This window comes from Urocitellus parryii, chromosome 9 (genome assembly GCF_045843805.1).
Source record: "Urocitellus parryii isolate mUroPar1 chromosome 9, mUroPar1.hap1, whole genome shotgun sequence".
Lineage (NCBI taxonomy): Eukaryota > Metazoa > Chordata > Mammalia > Rodentia > Sciuridae > Urocitellus > Urocitellus parryii.
This window is the reverse complement of record NC_135539.1, coordinates 22,922,438-22,944,413: the sequence shown is the minus strand read 5'-3', so window position 1 is coordinate 22,944,413 and position 21,976 is coordinate 22,922,438. Positions and strand designations below refer to the sequence as shown.

The 21,976-nt window shown below is 43.8% G+C and overlaps 1 protein-coding gene across 3 annotated transcripts in view; it reads right to left on the bottom strand.

The window, feature by feature from the left end:
- LOC113190847 (S-adenosyl-L-methionine-dependent tRNA 4-demethylwyosine synthase TYW1-like) overlaps positions 1-21,976 on the bottom strand; it is a 107,877-nt gene that overhangs the window by 55,946 nt on the left and 29,955 nt on the right. For 2 of the 3 annotated variants that reach the window (XM_077802343.1, XM_077802342.1), the window contains exons 10-11: positions 15,725-15,843; positions 2,531-2,688 (exon numbers count right to left, since the gene is read on the bottom strand). In XM_077802343.1, the coding sequence (XP_077658469.1) occupies positions 2,531-2,688; positions 15,725-15,843 (277 nt within the window). The remainder of the gene's footprint in view (positions 1-2,530; positions 2,689-15,724; positions 15,844-21,976) is intronic. The other variant, XM_077802344.1, reaches the window with a different exon arrangement.

Here is a 21,976-nt window from a genome sequence, read left to right as displayed (position 1 = left end):
ATTAGAGAAGGAAGCCAGATTTTCAAAAACCAATGTGGCTTATTTTGACTCAGAATGAGGGAAGAAGCAGTAAACAGCCTCCAGGGCCCCAAACTGGAGGGGAAGGGAGCTGGCATTCATTATGAAAACACAGGCGGGAGGAGCTAGCCGTGCCTGGTTCCCCACATCCACCACACCTTCACCCACACCACCTCCTGTTGGTGGATAGAGAAACTGCTGTGGTAAGATGAAGAGCTGAGGTCTCCCAGGCCCTCCTGGAAAACCTCTCCATCAAAGTTACTGTTGAGTCAATGTTTTGCTGATGTGGTAACACTTTCCAAAGTCAATCAATTAAGGAATAAAAGAAAGCACCTTCTGTGAGATTTTCCCAGGTGACACCCTAGCAAGCCATTCTTAGGAGAAAATCTGGTGACAGCGGGACGCCACCTCGTGCACTCTTAAGCCAGCTAAGCAGTCCCTCAGCTATGCCCCTGCTCTCTGCAAGCCACAGCCAGTTATCCCTTTGGAAGGCAGCACTCACTGAAAAACTGCCTTGGCTTCCTACGCCTCTGGAACCTTCTGCACAGTACAAACCCCCAAGCCGGTCTGACGGACGACCCAGAACCTGTGCTCTTGTGAACTCACCCAACACGCCTCACTAACATGTCAAAGTCAACTCCATGACTTATTCATTACTGATTTCCATTTAAAGTGCATTTGCAAAAATGTTTCTGTCAGAAAAATTACTATCAGAACTCAGAATGCCATTCTGTACCAAGGGCATCTCAGCAAGGAGACACCCTGAGAAAATTCTACCCAAGTGAACAGCTTTCCCCAGGGCTGCTTCTTCCTGCAGCAACTGCCTGGGACACAACCGTCCAGGAGATTCAGGGCTTCCAGCAATAAGTCCCCACCAGGGTTTAGCTAGCTCCTCAAGAACATACCAAAAGTACACTCAGTAGAGCAAAAAAAGGAAAAAATCCTGGTATTTCCTGCTTCTGACATTACTATTTGTAACAATTAATTTTATGTGTCAAATTAGGTGGGCCATAGTGCCCAATGCTGAGTCAAACATTATTCTGGATGTTTCTGCAAAGATGTTTTTTAGATAGGATTAAAACTGGTGGATTTTGAGTAAAGCAAATTACACTCCATAAAGTGGAGAGACCTGATCTAATCAGGTGAAGATGGACCTCCCTGAGCAAGAATTCTGCCAGCAGAATGCCTTGGGACTTTTGCCTATCCCCTTCCCAGGTCCCCAACCTGCCAGCCAAGCCGATCACATTTGGGGCTCTCAGAACTCCCACAGTTGCAGGAGCCAATTTCTTACAATAAACAAGTCAATCTCTTTCTCAATCTATTCTTTGAAACACGCTCTTCTGTTTCTCCAGAGAACCCTGAATATACTATCCAGAAAAAAAACAAGATGCTACCTTTAAACATACTGTGTATATGATTTGAAGATCAACAATCACTATTAACTAAAGTAACAAAAAGGCTAAGAAAAGGTAGTCAAATTCCAGTTGAGACTTATTGTTCTTTACCAACACTTTCATTTAATTTCGCAAAAGTCTGGTAAGAGACCCTGTTTTATCCAAATAACAGAAAGCAATCTATCCCCACCCCACCATAAAAAATGATTCAGATTAAAAGTCAAGGCGAAAAATTACAATACTTATGAGCATCTCTGCAAATGTAAATGAAAACAAACATGTACAGGTCTATTCTCCCTAGTTCATAAAGAACAAGGCAAAACTTTATTGACTGCTTTGTGTGAACTATTATTGATGTGGAATCATTTTGTTAACACCACAGGAAGAAATCAGAGCAACCTCTGTTGGAATCTTTTTACTGTCAAATGTGGAAAGAAATGGAATAGAGGCGATAAGACACGTGGTGGGGAGCACGGGAGCACACTCAGCTCATCACTCATAGTCACTGCTTGATGAAGCCACCTCTTCGAAACCCCAGCTCTGCAAAGCGGTGCTCGGGTAGGCTCCAGCTCCGACTCACAGAATTCACCCTGTGTTTACAAGCTCTCCAGGTGATTCTGATACACAATAGATTTTGAGACCAAGAATCTCTAGTAGATTCAAATATCTTTTAAATATAATTAAAAAAAGAATTGAATCAGAAAATTCTAGAAACTGAGTGGCAGATTTTTTGCTGTATTACTATAGATTATGTGAAAAAAAACTTTCGATATGATCCCTCCTTTTTTATAAGGCATTCAACCACAAAAGCTTTTCCAGTACTGTCTGATATTACTTAAGAACTTTCCTATGACCTAAAACTCCCAGGCCATTCATAAGGCTGTGCCCACCAGGACAGAGCAATGGCAAAGCATCTCAGGAAGGATGATATGTTCCCAGGCAAAACTTACAGATCGAGCTGCTAGCCTTTAGGTTGAATTTTCAGTTTTTCCATCAAGTGGAATATAAAATTTAAAATTTTTAAAGGTTAAGATACATAGAATATTTCTACAATGTTTTTGCTTCCCTATGGGAAGTTTCCAGCAGAGCGAAACACCCCAAAGAGGCGATCCCCCCACCACACTGCTTCAGGCTCCAAGTGGTACTGCTGTCCCTCTGCAGAATACCTCTGAACTGCTTCATCATGTCCAGGTGGTTTTCCACAGCGCCCTCCAAGATTATTTCAGGCTGGTCCATCTTCCACCGCCACTCGGTGCCCACAGGGTTGGTGTGGTGCCTAGGAACAAGATCAAAGGTTCCTGTGACAATGTCTTGGCCAGGCATCTACTGAGATAGTCCCCAAACCAGGGATGGCTTCCTCCTAAGAGCCCAGCTGTTCATGGCAGCACCTCCCAGTCATGACACCTGGCAGCAGGGTGGACAGAGAAACCATTCCCATCTCTGCCCAGCTCCCGCTGCTGAGTCAACTGCAGGTATAAATAAAACTGCTTTGAACCAGGCTAACCGTGCCCAGCACAAACACAGGTAACCTGCCACCACCACATTCTCATATCTAAGTCGACCTTCATAAAATGAGTGCAGGAAGCTGGACACATGCTTGAAAATCACAGAGAGGGCCTGAGACGGTGCTTCTGGGTGCAGGCCTGGGGAAGGAACCAAGAGCTCCTACTGGAATTGTCTCCTGGGCTCCCTGTGGAGCAAAAGTGGGTAGAGATGGACTTCCTACGGGATCAGGAGAGTTCTGCTCCACTCTGATCAGTGAGAGAAAACCACAGCGACAGGCCCAGCCCCACACTTTGGACAATCATCAGAATGAACAGAATCATCAGAATCCCACATCAGTTTGCTCAGATGAGAACCACGTACTTCTACAGTTCTCCTTTTCTCACATTTGTGTGTAAAGCCAGCTCTGTTCACAAGGATCTGTTCTCTTACGTTACTCTGTCTCATCAGGCAAGTCTGGGAGTGTCTGGCCAAATCACCAATCTCCTCGAGGCCATGCTGTGTGTCCATTCCATTTCCCAGAGTGTGGTCTGAAAGATGCTCACCAAAGCGGAGGGATGCTGAAGTTCTGGGAACAGCTGCCTTCATATTATCCTCCTGGAGAATTACTAAACACCAAACCTGGTCAAGGTGCTGGCTGTTCTGCACCCACTCTGTGCACGCTGTAAGAAGAGAACTGGCACACTGGGTGCCAACTAGACAGGCCCATCAGCTCAGCACCGAGACCACCACCCATATCCAGCCCCTCTCAGCACACACACTGCCACTGCAGGGAAAGAAAACTGCAAACCAACACCTCCACAAACAGTGACAGAAATCCACCATCCACTGGCCATCAGAATCCAGCCACATATAAAAATTAAAACACACTAAAACCACAATGCTTATGCAAGAACACAAGGCTGGTTCAACATTTAAAACCCAATCACCATATCTCACCATATTAACAGAATTAAAAGAGAAAGAACATGCATCTCAAGGTAGGGAAGTGTTTAACAAACCTCAATACCCCTTCCTGGCCCAAAACCCTAAGCAATCTAGGAATAAAGGGGGATTTCCCACACAGGGGATCAACCAAAAATCTACAGCTAACATCAAACTTAATGTAAAAGAATGAAAGTTTACTCATTAGATCAGAGAACAGCAGAGTGTCCTCTCTCGCCACTCCTACTCAGCATGTAGGTCTGTTTTTTTTTTTTTAATATTTATTTTTTAGTTATTGGTGGACACAACATCTTTGTTTGTATGTGGTGCTGAGAATCGAACCCGGGCCGCACGCATGCCAGGCGAGCGCGCTACCGCTTGAGCCACATCCCCAGCCCAGCATGTAGGTCTGGTCAGTGAAACTGGGCAAGAAAAAAGGGAGAAATAGAATGTCTCTCTTCACAGATGACTGTCTACACTGAAAATTTTTTTAAAAATCTATTAAAAAAAAGAGAATTTAAAAGGGAGCCTAAAATACACAAAATCAATTACAGTTATATATCAACAACGAAAAACTATAATTTGAAACTAAAAGTACAATTTAAAATAGCAGGAAAATTTATAAGTACGTATGAATCCAAAAGAACGTCTGTGGCTTATATGCTGGAAACTGTGGATCGCCAAAGCCCCAGGTGAAGGCAGAGACTCGCCACACTCGCGGGAGACCCGATGCTGGGCAGACTCGCAGACCTGCGCAGCCCACTGCGAGTCCGAGAAGCCATGACAAGTAAGGTGATCTAAGAGTCCCTATTAAGCCAGAATGGCTACAACAGTCGTGGAAATGGAAAAGCAAGATGTGATTCACAGTGCGCATCGTCAAGACAACTTCTGAATCTGCAGTGCTCTCCACATCATGGCGTTGGCCAAAGGAGAGACACAGACCCACAGAGCAGAGTGAGAAACCAAATGCAGATTTACTGCCATGAGGCTCCGACAAGGTGCAAAGGAAATTCCACGGAAAAAGGATAGTCTATGCGATAAACTGTGGTGAAACAACTGGATACTCACAGGCAAAACAATAACAAAACAATACTCCCATCTATTTCTTGTACATTAACAGTAATAAACAATAAATTGATAACATGTCCCTTCTGGTATCGGCCAAGGAGGAATAGAGCACACCCACAAGACCCATTATGCCAGTCTAATCATGACAAACACCAGACACAAAAGGAGGGACCTTCTCCAAAAGACCTCACAGGTTTTTCTCAAAAGTGTCAAGAACAATGCTGAGCCACCCAGGTACTCAAGAGGCTGCTGCAGTTGTGGTTCCTGGAGGTTTGGCTACTGCTAGAAATGGTGGAAGAATCTGGCATCAAGCATATTGTGCTGATTCTACAGAAATACAGGATGCTGGAGTTGGGGGGTCATGGAAGCTACCAGTGAGATTTCAAAGGAAGGCCTGGGAAGCCAGGCAAAGTACAGCAGGATCAGTCTCTGTGGGCTGCCCCTGACAGGGTGATGCATGGAGATGTGAGGACAAAGTTAAAGTTGCAGTGGAGACCCTCAAGATTAAGAGATGCCAGTACCATGAATGCTGTTGAGGAAAGCTGCAGAAATTGAGCCAAGACAGAGGCCATGTGGGTTGCAACCAGCAATGCCACAGGGGCAGACCTACAAGCTCTTTGGGGAGAACATCATACGTAATTCCAAGTGTTCCAGATATTGGACATGGAACTACAGGACTTGTTTGCTCAGTTGGATTTTAGTCTTACTTTGGTCCCATTCCTTCTTCCTATGCCCCTATTTCTTCACATGGAAACATTTCTTTGTGCCTTTATATATGGGATATATGTAACTAGATTTGATTTTTACAGGGGCTCATGCTGAGAGTTTGCCTTAAGTTTCAGAGATGACTTCAGATTTGGACTTTTGGTCAATCCTGGAACTGTTGAGACTATGGGTTCTCTTGGAAATGAACTAAATATATTTAGCATTGTGAGATGAGTATGAGTTTTTGGAGGCCAGTGGGTAGAATGTTATGCTAGGTATTAGGTGTCTCCCAAAGGCTCAGTGCAAGAAAGTTCAGAGACAAATGATTGAGTTATAAGAAATTTAATCTAATCAGAGCATTAATGCCCTGTTAGGGATTAATTTGGTTGTAACTGTTAGGCAACTTGGGTGCAGCTGGGGGAGTTGGATGCCTGGGGATGTGCCTTTGGGATGTATATTTTGTCCTTACTGAGCTGAGAGCTCTCTCTTTCTCTACTTCCTGATGTCATGTCCCAACCTGCTTTCTTCCACCACACACTTGGGACTCCTCTAGGGCTCAGAGCAATGAAGCTGACTGCCTATGGATTGAGACTTCTGAAACCATAAGCACCAAATAAAGTTTTCCTCCTCCCAAAAAAAAAAAAAAAAAAAAAATGTCAAGAACAACCAGGAGAGACGAAAGACACTGGGCAACCACACAAAGTGGGGCCCTGCATGCAGCCCAGAAGAGAAAGGCAGTGTCGGGAGCTTGGTGACATCTCAGGGGCCTCCAGATGAGCTGATGGGGCGTATCAGCATTCCTTCTGGTACCTTCTGGACCTGGATAACTGTTCTGGGGCAATGTTAGATGCTAACGGGAGCAGAAGGTGGGAAAGGTGTATAAGGAAACCACTGTACTAGCTATTCAACCTGACATGGGAGACTTTTTTTTCTATGTAAGGAAACAGACACTGGTACTAAATGTAGCTCTGTGGTAGGACACTTGCCTAGCATGTGTGAGACCCTGGGTTCCCAGCCACAGCACCACTAAACAAAAACAAAAAACAATGTTGCAAACATTAGGAAAAAAAGTTTTTACAATCACTTACTGAAGTATAAATTGACAGAATCTATGTCCAAATATTTTAATCAAAAAAGGCAAACACTGGGGCTGGATCTGTAGCTCAGTGGCAGAGCACTTGCCAGGCAAGTGTGAGGCACTGGGTTCAATTCTCAGCACCACATATAACTAAATAAATAAATGTCCATCAACGACTAAAAAAAGAAGACTTTAAAAAAATGCAAACACATGGGCTGGGGTTGTGGCTCAGTGGCAGAGCGTTTGCCTCGCACATGTGTGGTCTGAAAGATGCTCACCAAAGTGGAGGGATGCTGAAGTTCTGGGAACAGCTGCCTTCATATTATCCTCCTGGAGAATTACTAAACACCAAACCTGGTCAAGGTGCTGGCTGTTCTGCACCCACTCTGTGCACAGCACATTGTAGGAAGAGGACTGGCACACTGGGTGCCAACTGGGTTTGATCCTCAGCACCATATTAAAAAAAAAAAAAAAAAGGGTATTGTGTCCATCTACAACTAAAAGAAGTTTTTTAATGCAAATTGATCAGAATGGATTACACAGCCAGCTACAATGGCAATTCAAAACTGTATTTGCATAAATAACCCTATTTTGGTCCTGGTTTCCTGATGTTCCTCCTCAGTGCTGAGCTCCCCATCTTGGTCTGTTCTTCAGGACTTTCCCCCAACAGTTATGATCACATTGCCCTGCAAACCTTATTTCTCATACTTTTCCTCTCTGGATTAGAACAGGTTAGGTGTCCCTTATTTGAAAATATGAGGGCTGGAGATGTGGCTCAAGCCGTAGCGCGTTCGCCTGGCATGCGTGCGGCCCAGGTTCGATCTTCAGCACCACATACAAACAAAGATGTTGTGTCTGCCGAATACTAAAAAATAAATACTAAAAAAATTCTCTCTCTCTCTCTCTCTCTCTTTAAAAAAAAAAAAAAAGAAAATATGAAATTCAAAACATTCCAAAATCCAAAACTGTGAGCATCACTGTGACCTCAACAAGTGCAATTTCTTTCAGTGCTGAGGATTGAACCCAGGTCCTTATGCATGGAAAACAAGCTCTCTATCACTGAGGTGCATCCCCACTGTCAAGTGGAGACTTTCAAAACACAGCCTTGGTTTACAAAGTTATTACAAGTACTGCATAAGGGTACACTCAGTCTGTGTGTGTAAGGTATATGTGAAATACAGATGAATTCTGTGTTTAGACTTGGGAACCATCCCCAAGATATCTCATTGTGCGTACAAAAATTTTCTAAAATCCAAGGAAACCCAAAACCTGAATAACTCTGACTGCAAACATTGCAGGGGAGACTGAACCCATATCAAGGTTACATTAGCTTCCTAAAATTAGCTCAGAAGGGCTCCCTCTTTCTGCACTCACTAGAGAGCTATTTTCCTTTGAATGTTAGCTGGAACTTATTATAAAACCATGTAGACCTGGTCGGGCGTGGTGGCACACACCTGTAATTCCAGCCGCTCGGGAGGCTGAGACTGGAGGATCACAAGTTCAAAGCCAGCCTCAGCAAATGCGAGGTGCTAATAAGCAACTCAGAGAGACCCTGTCTCTAAATAAAATACAAAATAGGGCTGGGTATGTGGCTCAGCAGTTGAGTGCCCCTGAGTTCCCCCACCTCCAACACACCAAATAAATAAATAAATATGCAGGCCTGGTTTCTTTCAGATGAGATTTGTAAGTACTGACTTTATTACTGTGATAATCATTGGACTACTCAGTCTGACTCTCTTCTTGAATCACTTTGACAATCAAAACTGACTAAAGATTTGCCTGCTTTCCCAAAATTTCCCAATATTCATAACAGTCCTTTCTAACTTTGGTCTTTGTAGCATCAATACTCACCTCCCCTCCTCTGCAATTTCAATTTTAAAAACCTGATTTTTAAGTAAAGAGCCCACCATTCTCGGTTGCACTTGGCTGCCTTTCCACATCAGCTGCTGGGCCTGGGCCTGTGGCTTGGGCTTGTTACTTGGTTGTCACCAAGCCTCCACAAGAACAGAGAGCTCATCACTAAGCTGTGAAGAAAGGTAACTTAAGTTCACTCACCTTGAAGGAAACTACAAACTGCACTCAGGCAACCTGCTTGGGAAGGGCCTGTGTCGTCTGCATACTGTGGCAGCACAGGGTTCAGTAAGGCTGAAGCACTGCTCCACAGCAGACTACACTCTCAGCAAAGGGAAAAACCATCAGACAGATGTCAGAAAAAACTTAGTTCAAGTAAGAATTTTTATCAAAATTATAGCACTACTCTGAAGCAAAATTTCATTGTGATCCTACTAAATATAAAGAATAGGGAAACATTTGTGGACGGAATGAATGCACCTTATTAACCATCTTAGAAACAAAAAACCAACTGCACATCTTTCTCTGCTCCTGCTTTTTTTTTTTTTTTTTTTGGCACCTACCAACTGAGCTGTGTCCCCAGCTCCTCCTGATTTCTAAACAGTGATTTAGTTTAGAGGGTTAAAAGTCCCACTCTCAGTAGATCTTGAGGCACTTTGATATGAGAAGATCGATATTAAGAATGGGCAAGAAAAGTTGACTGGGAGGCCCAGAGGGTGCTCGTGCACATACTGACGAGGGCACACGCCACAGTGTCTGCGCACAGCACCAGCGCCTCTGAGCGCCTGGGCGCTGCAGCACAGAGCTGGAAGGGAGATTCCTTCTCACTGTGTAACTTCTTGTCTGCTTTGAATTTTTTATCATATGCATGGTGACCTTTCAAAATTCATTTTAAAACTGGTTCTACTCCCACTGAAGACAAACGTCACTCACTTGAACAGTGTCACTGAGAGACTCACACCACAGAACCCCCACCTGGACACAGTGCGTGGCTTTCCGAGTATTTGGAGAGTTGTGCATCCATCGCCAGATCACCCTCAAACTCCTCATCCCTAGGCAGCCCCCACCCAGCCTGCACCCAGGCAACTGCGGGACCCCATCCTATGCCCACAGACCCGCCCGCCTACCCATTTTGGGCTCCGGCACCTGCGCCTGCGCCTGCACCTGAACACATAGCGCACATCACTGCTCAGTTTCCTTTTGCTGCCAACAGTATCCCTTCATATGATTATTCCACCTTTAATTTATCCATTCCTCAGTTAATGGACACTTGGGCTATTTCTTTTAAATAGTATGAATTTCTTTTCATGTTCTCCCAGCGCAGTTTATACCACTTTTGAAAAATTATTCAAATCCTTTGCCCATTTTTTTTAAATGGGATATTTGCTTAAGACAAATAAAGCTCTTAATTTGAAATTTCAAAGAATAAAATTTTCACTTAAACAGAAATAAGATAAAACACAACGGAGAATTTGGGGTATGTTTGTGTTTCAAGAAATAAATCCCTCTGAATAATATTTTACCTATCCATGGTCACTTCACATATTATCAGAATAAAATTAGAAATTCATTTTTAAAAACTCACATCTGTGTACATCCCTATAGTTTAAAAACACTTTCACATATGCAATCTCCCTTAAAGCAATTAATATTTGTAGCAAACCTATAATAAAGGTAGTGTTGTTTTATTGTACAGTTAGGGAACTGAGGCTCTGAGGCTATTTTAAGAATGGGCTAAAAGAAAAACAAAACAGTTATGTAAGCATTTAAATCAACTTTTACTGAGCCTTTTCTCATATTTTTGTTACTTTTTTTTTTAATTGAAAAAAGTCTTTTTTGCAGGAAGTGAAGTATTTGCTGGGATTTAAGCCAGTGGCACTCTACCATTGAGCTACACACCCAGCCCTTTTTAATTTTTACTTTGAAGACACTGTCTTGCTGAGAGCCTCACTAAGTTGCTGGGGCTGGCCTCAAACATGCAATTCTCTTGCCTTAGCTCCCATGTCACTAAGGTTACAAGCGTGCACCTAAACCAGGCTATATTCTTCATTGAAACAGGGTGAATTCTAATTTGAAAAGTTAATATATTAGCATTTCTTTACCAGAAGTCATCATAAATAAAATATCTCTATTTACTCAAATCTTTCTAAAATATCATTGATACGTAACACTGTTAAACATATTGTGTGCTTTTCAAAAATCTGAGTAAATTTATTGTTCAGGAAACCAAAGGACTGCATTATTTACTAGCTATAAACAGGCAACAAAGGTAAGAGGTATAATCCTTGTGCTCTTTCTTTTTTTGAATTCTTTTTTTTAATATTTTTTAGTTGTTGATGTATGTATGTATGTATGTTATGTATGTATGTATTTATTTATTTGAGGTGCTGAGGATCAAACCCAGTGCCTCACACTTGGTAGGCAAGTGCCCTGCCATTGAGCCACAACCCCAGCCCTTTTTTTTTTAATTCTGACCTAAAAAAACACTATGTCAACAATCTTAAAGAGATCAGGAATTACATTTACTGTAAAATGGAAAAACAGTGAGAACTAGAGCACAAAGCATTTGATCATTTCTCTCACCATCTAAGAATAATACAATCCAAATATTACAGCCCAGTGATCCAGAGCCAGCAGGCTTTTGTCTTGAAAGTCCCCACCCCACATTTATAAGCACACACTCTGCCCCTAAGGGAAACATGTCGTATCTCCATTTATTTCAGTGCTGCACTGTCCCAGGTGTGGACCACTGTGCCCAGAAGGGTCTCAATTGCAGCCCAGCGGGCATCATGCAGGCCATTCCCTGCTATGGGGAGCTGTCCTGTGTGTTACAGGTGTTTAGCAGCACTCCTGGCTGCCACCCACTGATGTGAAGAGCACCCTCATCAGTTTCAACAATCAAAATGTCTCAGGCGTTGTTAAATGTCCCAAGTCTCCCTTTGTGATGAAATACAGCAATTCTGTCCCCAGTGGAGAAACCACCGATTTAACAGGATGCCCAACAAAACACTTTTGCTTTTCAACATATCCCTAGACAAACAGAAAAGGAAAAACATGCAAAAGAACTTAATATGAGATGATAGCTTTGCTGCTATATTCTTTTTCAAAGGCCTTATTTTTACGTTTTACTTCATCTGTCAACTGAAGTATACAGATAAGCAATATGGTGGTCAACATTTGTATCAAAACAGGATTAAAGGAGGTAAATGGAACATGATTGTCTATGATAAGTGTGTGAGGAAATGCATTATACAATTCCCTCTTTCTACCTGCCTCTCCATGGGTTGTGACAGGTACATGCACAACCGGGTCCTGACCAGGTCAGAGGGTCATAGCTGAGGAAGGCAACAGACAGTCCAATGGCTGGAGAGGAAACAAGGAGAGAGATAGGACACTGAAGAGTGCTCACTGAAGCCCAGAAACTTAAAAGGTCTCACGCATCATGGGATACACGCTAAGAAAAGAACTAAGACCTAAACTGTCACCTGTGCTTGACCTTTTGACTCAGCATAAACACGAAGTGAAGACTGAAGCCCAGCTCTAAATGGACTGTCCAACCTTGAAAAGAGTGTCCCAACAGGGTCAATCTACAAGAGGACATGGAGAGGTTGTTTTTCCCCAGGCCCTTTAGCCCCACAAGTTTAAGAAAAATCTCTGTCAAAATATTAGCTGACCACTAAGTTTAACAGACAGGCTTCAGAGACAATACATAACAAGGAAGAGACTCTTTTATATAGGAAATGCTTATTTAATTTTTCATTAAACACAAGAGTTTTCCAGAGTAAGTGAATCAAGCATAGATTCTTTTGTTTAGACAACTCACTAAACAAGAAAGAACTAAAATCCAGAGGAAGCAATAAACTAATCCTGAGGAGTAGGAAGAATCCGATTTCTAGGGGCTGGGTTGTGGCTCAGCAGTAGAGCGCTCGACTAGCATGTGCAAAGCGCTGGATTAGATCCTCAGCACCACATAAGAATAAATAAATACAATAAAGATATTGTGTCCAAGTGTAACTGAAAAAATATTTTAATAAAAAGCAAGAATCCTACAACTAAAAAAAATTGTCATTAAAAAAAAGAATCTTATTTCCAGAATTAACACATTATACTAACCAAACTCTGCAGCTTTCAAAGCATGAAGAGAAACGAGGAACACAGGCAGGCTCACAGAGACTCAGACCAGGCTTTCCCTGAGGACGATGGCAGGTCCACCAGAGCAGGCCTTATCCCACTACCTCCAACACACGCAGGGAGCTGGCGGAGCCCATGGGGCGAGCGGGAGAAACCGGAGAGCAACGCCTCAACAAAGGCAGGACATCGGTGAAAGATACACAGACAAAATGGAGGCCAGCAGAGGTGCGGAGCCAGGAAGACCAAACTGCAATAACTGAAACAGAAACTCAATAGAGGGTTTGAAAGCCAAGGGTTTTATTTATTTATTTATTTATTTATTTATTTATTTATTTATTTGAATGTTAGCATTTATTTGTATTTTCATGGCCTTTTCCCTAAAGTTGAATGCAGATTTTACCTTTGGTTACACATGTTACATATTTGGTTCCAGTTAAAACAGATTGATATGGTAGTATTACTATAGTAGTTAAGGCAAAGGAAATTTCATAAAGCACAGGGAACATCTAATATGATCTATAGAAAGCCATTTTTTAAAAGGTCATTAAAATACTCGTCTTGGAATTCAGAACTTTTAAAAAGCTTTCTTACATGTAAGGACACTAAAGGGCTTGTCTAGCATGCACAAGGTCTGGGGATTGAACCAGGGTTGCCCTACTACTGAGCTACATCCCCAGCCCTTTTTATTTTTTTTGAAACAGGGTCTCACTAATTCTCCATACTGCCTTTGTACTTGTTGTCATCCTGCCTCATTGTTTTAGAGTTTCGGGATTACAGTGTATGCTGTGGTGCCCAGCACACAAAAAAAAAATTGTGAAAGAGATTATATATGAATAATTTGCATTCCCTGGCTCCTGATCTTTCTAAAATTTCAGTTTGAAGATAAACTTAAAACAAATTTGTCTTGGAATAAGTTTGCTATGACAAATTCTCCTTTGCAAGGTCTAATTAGAATTTGGAAAATTAATACAGCATTTAGTAATCTAAATTTCAGTGAGAAATTGCTCGTTTTAGTCCCCATTCTAAAAGTGAGAAAAGGCAATAACAATAACAAAATTTTTGTCTTCATGATCCCCAGCCTTAGTAAAACCATAAGTCCTTTTCCTAATTGAACCTATTCAGAAGATCTATTCAAAGATTGTATTTCTAAAGGCAGATTATTGGTTATCTCTAACAATTTTCATTTTCCTTTAGGCAAGGGGAAAAAAGACTCCTAACATGAAAGAAATTATTTCATGGCCATTCATTTTCTTATTCATAGATGCATAGACCTGGCCACACAAAGACCACTGCTGTTTCTGGCTATAACATAAATATTTAATTAAAGGAAAACCTACTTTGAACCATTCTTCCATAAGACATAAAGTGTACTATCCTTGGGCTACACTAATGTCATTTCCCAAAAACATCTGTTACTTATCCCAGGGTTTTTGCCAGTTTTGCAAACTCAGAAAGAAAGCCAAGGGTTTTAAATCAGGCCACATTATTCTTCAATAAGGAAGCAGGACTGGGGCTGAGTCAGCAGTAGAGCGCTCACTTAGCACATGTGAGGCCCTGGGTTCAATCCTCAGCACCACATAAAAATAAATAAAAATAAAACAGAGGTATTGTGTCCAACTACAACTAAAAACTAAATATAAAAAAAAGGAGGGGCTGGGGCTGGGGCTCTGTGGTAGCACACTTGCCTGGCACAGGTGAGGCACTGGGTTTGATTCTCAGCACCACATACAAATAGATAAGTAAAATAAAGATCTATCAACAATTAAAAAAAAAAAAAAAAAGGAAACAGTATGAAGTGATAGGCAAGCTGAACCAACTTGCACCCCTGATATGAAGCCCACTTGATCATGGTGCACATCAGATTAACATATTTTTAATACATTTTCCTAATATTTTTTCAAGGGACTTCTACTCCCTGTTCATTAGGGGTATTGGCCTGTGCTTTTCTTTCCCTGATGTGTCAAGAAATCAACCAGAATGTTCACCTAGAGATGAGCAGATTAGAAACTGAAGCATGACCATGCAGCAGACTATCTGGCAACAAAAGGGACGAGCTATCAACACTCAATGTGGACACTCAACGTGGATGGTGCTCAGACCATTTTACTGAGCAAAGAAAACTACACACATAAACGCAGACAATTCCGTTTTTATGCAAGAAAAATAATACGTATTGTCAGGAAGTAAATCAGTTTGACTGGGGCTCAGGCAAGGTGAGAGAAGCTGCTTTAGGGTGAAGAACACGTTCCATGGAACATGGCTGCAGTCCCACAGGCGCACATTGACCAAAACTCGCCAAACTAGGTTTAAGTAAATAGGAACATTTTGTCATCTGTCAATCAGACCGCAATAATGTTGAGTTTAAGAAAATCGATCCAAACACTCGTTTATGAACAACATGCCTGAAATATAAGGTTGAAGTTATACAAAGGAAGCAAAAAGAAAGACCTAGCACGTACCAAAAACCAAAAGAACTCCATGTAGTTAATCAGACACACAGGTTTTAGACTTTTCATGTACAGTTATAGTTTTAAAAATCAACCACGTAACGAGGCACACAGTACTTCTCAATAAATTTCAAGTAATTCTGTATGACAGAGAACACGTTCCGCAACAATGAAACAATTGGGTGTACAGTGAATAACAAAAACATAACCTCCTAAAACCTAATTACAGGTAACACTTATTTAATAATAACTTATTTTGACCCACTGAGTTACACAGAATTCACCTGGAAATGAGTAAATATTCTAACTGAATAATAATTAACATATTACCAATAGAAATCTATGAAATGTAGGTAAAGAATTATAATTAAAGACATATAAAGCACTGAATATTGATGAGCTCATTAGTATTAATGAGTATTAGAAGTATTAACAAAGCTGTAGTGCAGCAGATCTGTACACTAAAACCTACTTCTGCTGACAACGAAGCAGCTGACGACCTCCCATTACCCTGCTCAAGAGAAGAGCAGCCCACACGCAGGCCCTCGATTCTGGGCAGGAAGGCCGCTCGGGGCGGCGCGGCCCCCAGCTGCACATCCACTTACCGCCAACAGAAGACACACTTGTTTGCACACGCCAGACTCGGGGTGGCCTCCATGCAGCGGTGGCTCTCGATGCCATAGAAAGTGTGTTTGTAGCAGCCTCCTCTCCCCCGGAGCATTGACTGTGACAAGCAAAAGCCAGAGGTCACTAGAGCAAAACCATGGAGAAAGAGAAGAGAAAGAGAACACCAAGGCATCGTCCTCCCTTTAAGGGAAAGCCGCGAGTTCCGTGACCACGGTACCCCTGCTGATCTCTGCACGATGTAACATTCTACAGTCTGTACACTGTGATATTCGGGTCCTGCCTGGGCTCTTTAAACCCCCTGAAGTACGCCTCTGACCCATTACCTCTGAGTAATGGGTAACACCACAGGAGGGCCACTGGCACCCCCACATACAAAGCCACAGAATCGCCCCAGATAACGTAAGGAGAAAGCCACACAGCACTGGGGACAGCAAGACAGCTCCTGAGCAATGGGAGCCACACTCAGATGCCAGAGGGTCCCACTGGGAACAAGGGAGGATGGGAAAAGGGATGCACTCAGAGATCATTTCCTGTGGACTGAAGGGACAGAATCTGAACACGTTCTAAAGAGTTTACAGGGGAGCAGCATGCTCGTGGGACACAGAAGACCCCAAGAAGAACACTGTTTAATGGGAGGGACAAAAGCTTACAGCACTGAGCAGTAAGAACACACAAACCCCCTCAGTGCAGGGAGTGGGCCACCTGAAAAGTCAGCTCAGGCCTGGAATCAAGAGATCAAGCTATCCAGGCATAGGCAGAAAGATGCACCCAGAAGCTCCGCACAGGACAGTCTTGATTTCAGCAAAAGTAAAAGTGGTGGAGCCCCAGGAAGGCTGTGGAAGAGAGGCCATCGCAGCCAGACTCCAAGGCCAGGGAGGAGAAGGGAAGGCACAGAGTGTCGTTGGTGTCACTCCCCGGGCAGGAGGGGACAAAGGAAGCACCCCAGACAGCCGAGGATTTGAGGCCCAGTGACTGTGATAATATGGACCTCAGAGGAACTGCACCAGCCAGGAAAGAAATGAGCCTTGCGAGGCCTCCATTGCTAGGTCGGGGATGCCACCTTCTTGTTGGTGGGGGATGTAAGACACCCTGCTGCTGCACTGTCCCTCCAGTCCTAGGGCCCAACGCAAAGAGCCCTCCTCTTTCCACTGTTCAGAGCTCAGTAGGGCTGCATCCTGTGTTCTGCTCCGGGGCTGCCAAGCACTGAGCAGGACGCAGCAGAGGGCACAGTGCTACAGCACCTTGCACATTAGCAGGAGGCAGCAGGGACCACGGTGCTACAGCACCCGGCGCACCAGCAAGAGACAGCAGGGAACCCGGTGCTACAGCACCTTGCACACTAGCAGTCCCCAGACACTACACTGAAGGTGCCTCTCCATTCAAAGCTCCACATGCAGGCTGCATTGAAAAGGAAAAGACCTATGAACAATATACATGCTTAGAATCAAAAGCATTTATTATAAATGGAGAAAAAATATAGATAGCTTTGGATTCACTGATGCATGAATTCTAATCTTCAAGGAAAAGCAGCACGTGCTTGTAATCCCAGGAACTCAGGAGGCTGAGGCAGAAGGATCCCAAGTTTGAGGCAAGTCTAAGCAACTTAATGAAGCTCTAAGAATCTAATTGAGACCCTGTCTCAAAATAAAAACTAAGAAGAACTGGGGATGTAGCTCAGTGGCAAAGCATCCTTAGGTTCAATCCCCATGATCCTAGCCCAGCAGAGTCACACTGAATGAATCAAGGACTTCACTCCTGCCAGGCTCTGTGGCATGGGCTTGGGGAGAAGCTGTCTTCATGGAGTGCTGGGAGCGGATTCTCCACTGGTCTTCTTCTAAGTGGACTACAGACAGCAACACCTATTGCCTTCATTCTACACTCTCAGCTTGGCAAATGGCCCCTTTGGGAGACAGACACAGTAGTATCTCCCTCTGGAGCAAATGGCAGGCGAGTCTCCTGCCTGTTACCATTTAAGGAAATAGCCCCAGTGGGCACATGTCAGCCAGGACTGTTGGCAGTTATCAAAGGTTCCTGTTTGCTCTGTCTAGGTTCCCTTCCAGAAGGCCTGGGCAGAGTGACCTGGCCCTCCTGGGGCCACTTTGTGGGGACTACAACTCAAGAGTGAGAAACGGCCCTATGTCTGACCAGAGGCTTAGTCTTCTGCCTGCACCCGTGAAACTGTGCCAGATGATTCGTTATCTTGCAAATAGGGTGAAATTTCCAACTCTGATTTTTGAGAGGAAGCTGAAGACCTCAGTTCAGAGACTAATGAACTACTGCCCACAGACCACACCTAGCCGACCGTCCGGGGGTAAGTGAAGCAGAGTTGGAGCAGGCCCCATCTGCTCACCTGCTCTGGGGGCTGCTCTGGGTCTGTGCTACAATGGCAGAGGTGACAGAGATCACATGACCCACAAGAGACCAGGGAGTGCTTCAGAACAATCATGTCCGACTCTTCAAGAACACCTCAGGACTGCTGATTTAGATATTTATTTTATGCTCCAGAGCAAAATAAATTGCAAACTGACTAAAGAACCCATTTTAAAAATCTAAATGAAGACAAAAATTACTGCTTTCCAAATCCATGGGTTTTAAAAAAAAAAAGGCAAAAATCACAAAGGTGAACAAATTAAATTTTTTTTAAAAATTAAGTATACCAAAAATCAAACAGGGGCTGGATATGATGGTCCTTGTTATCCCAGTGGCTCAGGACAAGAGGATTGCAGGTTTGAAGTCAGGCTAAGCAATTTAGCAAGGCTGTGAGCAACCTATTGAGACCTCAAAATAAAAAACAAAAAGGGTTAGGGATGTGACTCAGTGTTAAATGTTCTTGGATTCAATCCCTGGTACCAAAAAAAAAAAAAGAAAAGAAAATATCAAACAGGCCTGGAAGGGTATAGCTCAGCAGTAGAGCCCTTACCTAGCATGTACAAAGCCTTGGGGCAGATTCCCAGCAACAGAAAAAATAAATAACAAAGGGCAGTTTCCAAAGTAGAAAAAATACGTTAAATTAATGAGAGATCTAGACTTCACGAAAGTTTAAAGAAACAGTTCACAGAAAGTTATAATAAATGGCCAAATAAACACTTTGAATTGGTTAATATCATTTCTAGGACTTCTTTCTAAAGAAATTATCTAAATGCAAATAAAACTTCATTCTTCATATAGTGACAAAAACTCATTTTCCACAGTTAATCTATAGTAGGGAAAACTGGAAATGTCATCAGCATCAGGTGACTAATGAATTAAACTACGGCACAGTCATCAAAAATTATAGTCATTAAGAATTACACAAATAGGAAAATGCTTATCTTGGATGAAAACAACTGATACAAAATTGCATATACAGCTTGATTGCAATGTACTAAAAAATCAAAAATATATACCCAAATTTCTATGTTATAAAAATAATTATTACATTGTTTATATATTAATTGTTATATATTTTTTTCTTATATAAGAATATGTTGTTCTAATGACAAACAAAGGTAAATGAAGTTCTGAGGACGAGGGATCTGAACCGTAAGCCTGCCGTGGCCTCTTCACCAGGCACCAGGCACGCTCTGGCACTGCTGGGCTGCTTCCCAGAAGGCAACTGTTTCCAGCTGCCGGCACCACGCACCAGCCCTTCACACTGTCATCTGACGGCGGACTGATACCCTCTCCTCTGGCCTGGCACTTCCACAGAAGCTGGAGACCACCAGCCCCAACCTATACGTTATCTGGGAAGAACCTCTTCCAAAACAAATGAATAAAGCGCGTATTTTCAAGAGTTCAAAAAAGCTTAGCAATCTTCTTTGGTTTTACTACACATTTCCACTGAAACCTCACTGAAGTCCTGGACATACAAGGATTGGAACAATGGAACTGAGACTCGAGGAGAAAGCCATAAATGTCTGCATACCTGAAATGACCCAAACGTTGAAAGAACCAGACAAAAATTCAAAGCAGCTATTACTAGAGGAGAAGGAAGATAAGAAGAAAGGCAGTGCCCTTCTGAAGACCAGAAGAGGTCTGGATAAGCATGGCCAGCACCTCTAGGACATGTGAAGAATGTCAAAACAGCTACTGCCTGTGTTCCTGGAGCTCAGTAGGAAGAGGAATGCAGCAAAATCATCAAAAGAAACAATGATCAGTCAATTCTCAAATTTTGTGAGAGTCCTAAATTTGAAGATTAAACTCAGGGAAACAAATAAGATAAACCAAATGCAAACCATATCCAAACATATCATAAGCAAACTGCTGAGGACCCCTTTCAGCCAACCATGGTGTCCAGTACGAGGAGCCTCTTGGTGGGGTATCTGAAGTGGGCAGTTCTGCAGGGCTAAGCCTTCAACTCATGGGGCCAACTGCTAACTCTAGACAGAGGTGCCATCTAGCTGGATCACTAGACACTCAGCTGGCATCCAGAGCACTGACACAAGCTGTCACATATACATTACTCGTTACAAAAGAGTCCTTCCCGCCTCCGTCACTCAGGAAGCACAAAGGACTCTGGAAGCTCTTGTGTCAGGAACACAAAACAAAGATCAAGGATGTGTTTCTTCTCGTATCACAATAGCACAATGATACACACTGCATGTCCCATCCACAGGCTAGGGTGCTGCAAGGATAAGGAGAGACTATCAAATGAAATCGTGGTTTCATCAAATTAAATCCTCCTCCACCAGGACCCCTGGAGCCACACTTTCCTGGCTGAACAGGTCCATTCCTCACTCACGGCAGCCACATTCCAGTGTCTAACAGCAGCACCTCATTACTGGCTGCATCACTCAGGGCTAGTTCAGGTCAGGCAGAGAGCACATGGTGAGCATGCTGTGTGGAGGACAGTACTGACCACCCCTGCAGGGCAGTAATCCTACTGGACAGAGCTGGAGACAGGCGTGGGGCATCCTCCCTGAGCCCAGTAACACATCACCACTGCACTGCCACCTCCCAGCCTCAGGAGCTGACTCTGGTTTACACAGGTTCTCAGGAGAAGAGCGCTTCCCTGGACTCCAGGGCAAGGCATGTGGACAGATCTTCTCAGTCCACCAGCTTTACTTCCAGACACCTTTGAAGGAAGAGATGCCTTCCTCCACATAGAAGGCAGACTCATTTCCTGATTAGAAAAGTGGACCTTGGGCTGGGGATGTGGCTCAAGCTGTAGCGCGCTCGCCTGGCATGCCTGCGACCCGGGTTCGATCCTCAGCACCACATACCAACAAAGATGTTGTGTCCACCGAGAACTAATAAATAAATAAATATTTAAAAAAAAAAAAAGAAAAGTGGACCTTCCAGGCAGAGGCTAGCAGGTTTGCAAGCAGCCCTTCTACAAGACTGGGGGTTGCCCAATGTGCCATCCTTGCAGAAAAGGCGGACTGACAAAAAGCACTATGTCTTTGAAACATCCCTCTCAGTCCCCAAGAACCCAGCCAGGTTAAGGAAACAACAAGAGAGAGCCCAGGCGGATGTCCAGATAATAACTTTCTGAAGGGACGCCGGCTCTCTCATTTGCTGGGTACAAGGGCAGGAAGCCAGGTTCCTTGGGATGCTGGTCATACAACAGGACAAAGAAGCTACGCTAACAATGTTGCCACTTCTAAAATCTAACCACAAATTCTCTTCCTGTAGCGACAGGCATGGGGCGGGCCCTCCAGAGAGGACAATGCATGTCCAGCCAGCAGCTGCTGAGCAGAGTCCTGAGAGACAGAGGCGCACTGCTGGTGATGAGCACCATGAGAAGCGGAGGTCTCCCTGGGGCAGCCCCAGGAGCATGGTTCAGCCTCAGATCTCTTGGCAGCCCATCCAGGGCCCTGGCACTATTGGCCAACTTGGGGCTCCTCAGCTGCCACATGCACCTGCTGTGCACCCAGCACTGCCCACGTCACCTCCAGAGGAGGCAGCATGAGGACGCTGCCTGGCTGCCTGCCGGGCTCTCTGACCTGGGTCCTGTGTCCTCTGCCAGGCGGCTCCTCAGCTCTCAAGTGAGGAAAATCATGGACTCTCCAGACAGAAGCACCATTGCCTGGCTCTGTGCAGTACCAAATGCCACAGACCAAGAGTCCAAAGAGCTGGTGTGCCGGCTGCAGGGATCCTGGGAAAACAAAGTCAACAGAAAACAAAGCCACTGCAACACCTCAGTACTCCCAGAACAGGAGCCATCATGGAGAGGGATGGGAGCAGGGGCCCCTGGCAGCTCACCTCCCCTGGCAGACAGAGCACCGCCTGACCAGCAGTGAAGGATACCA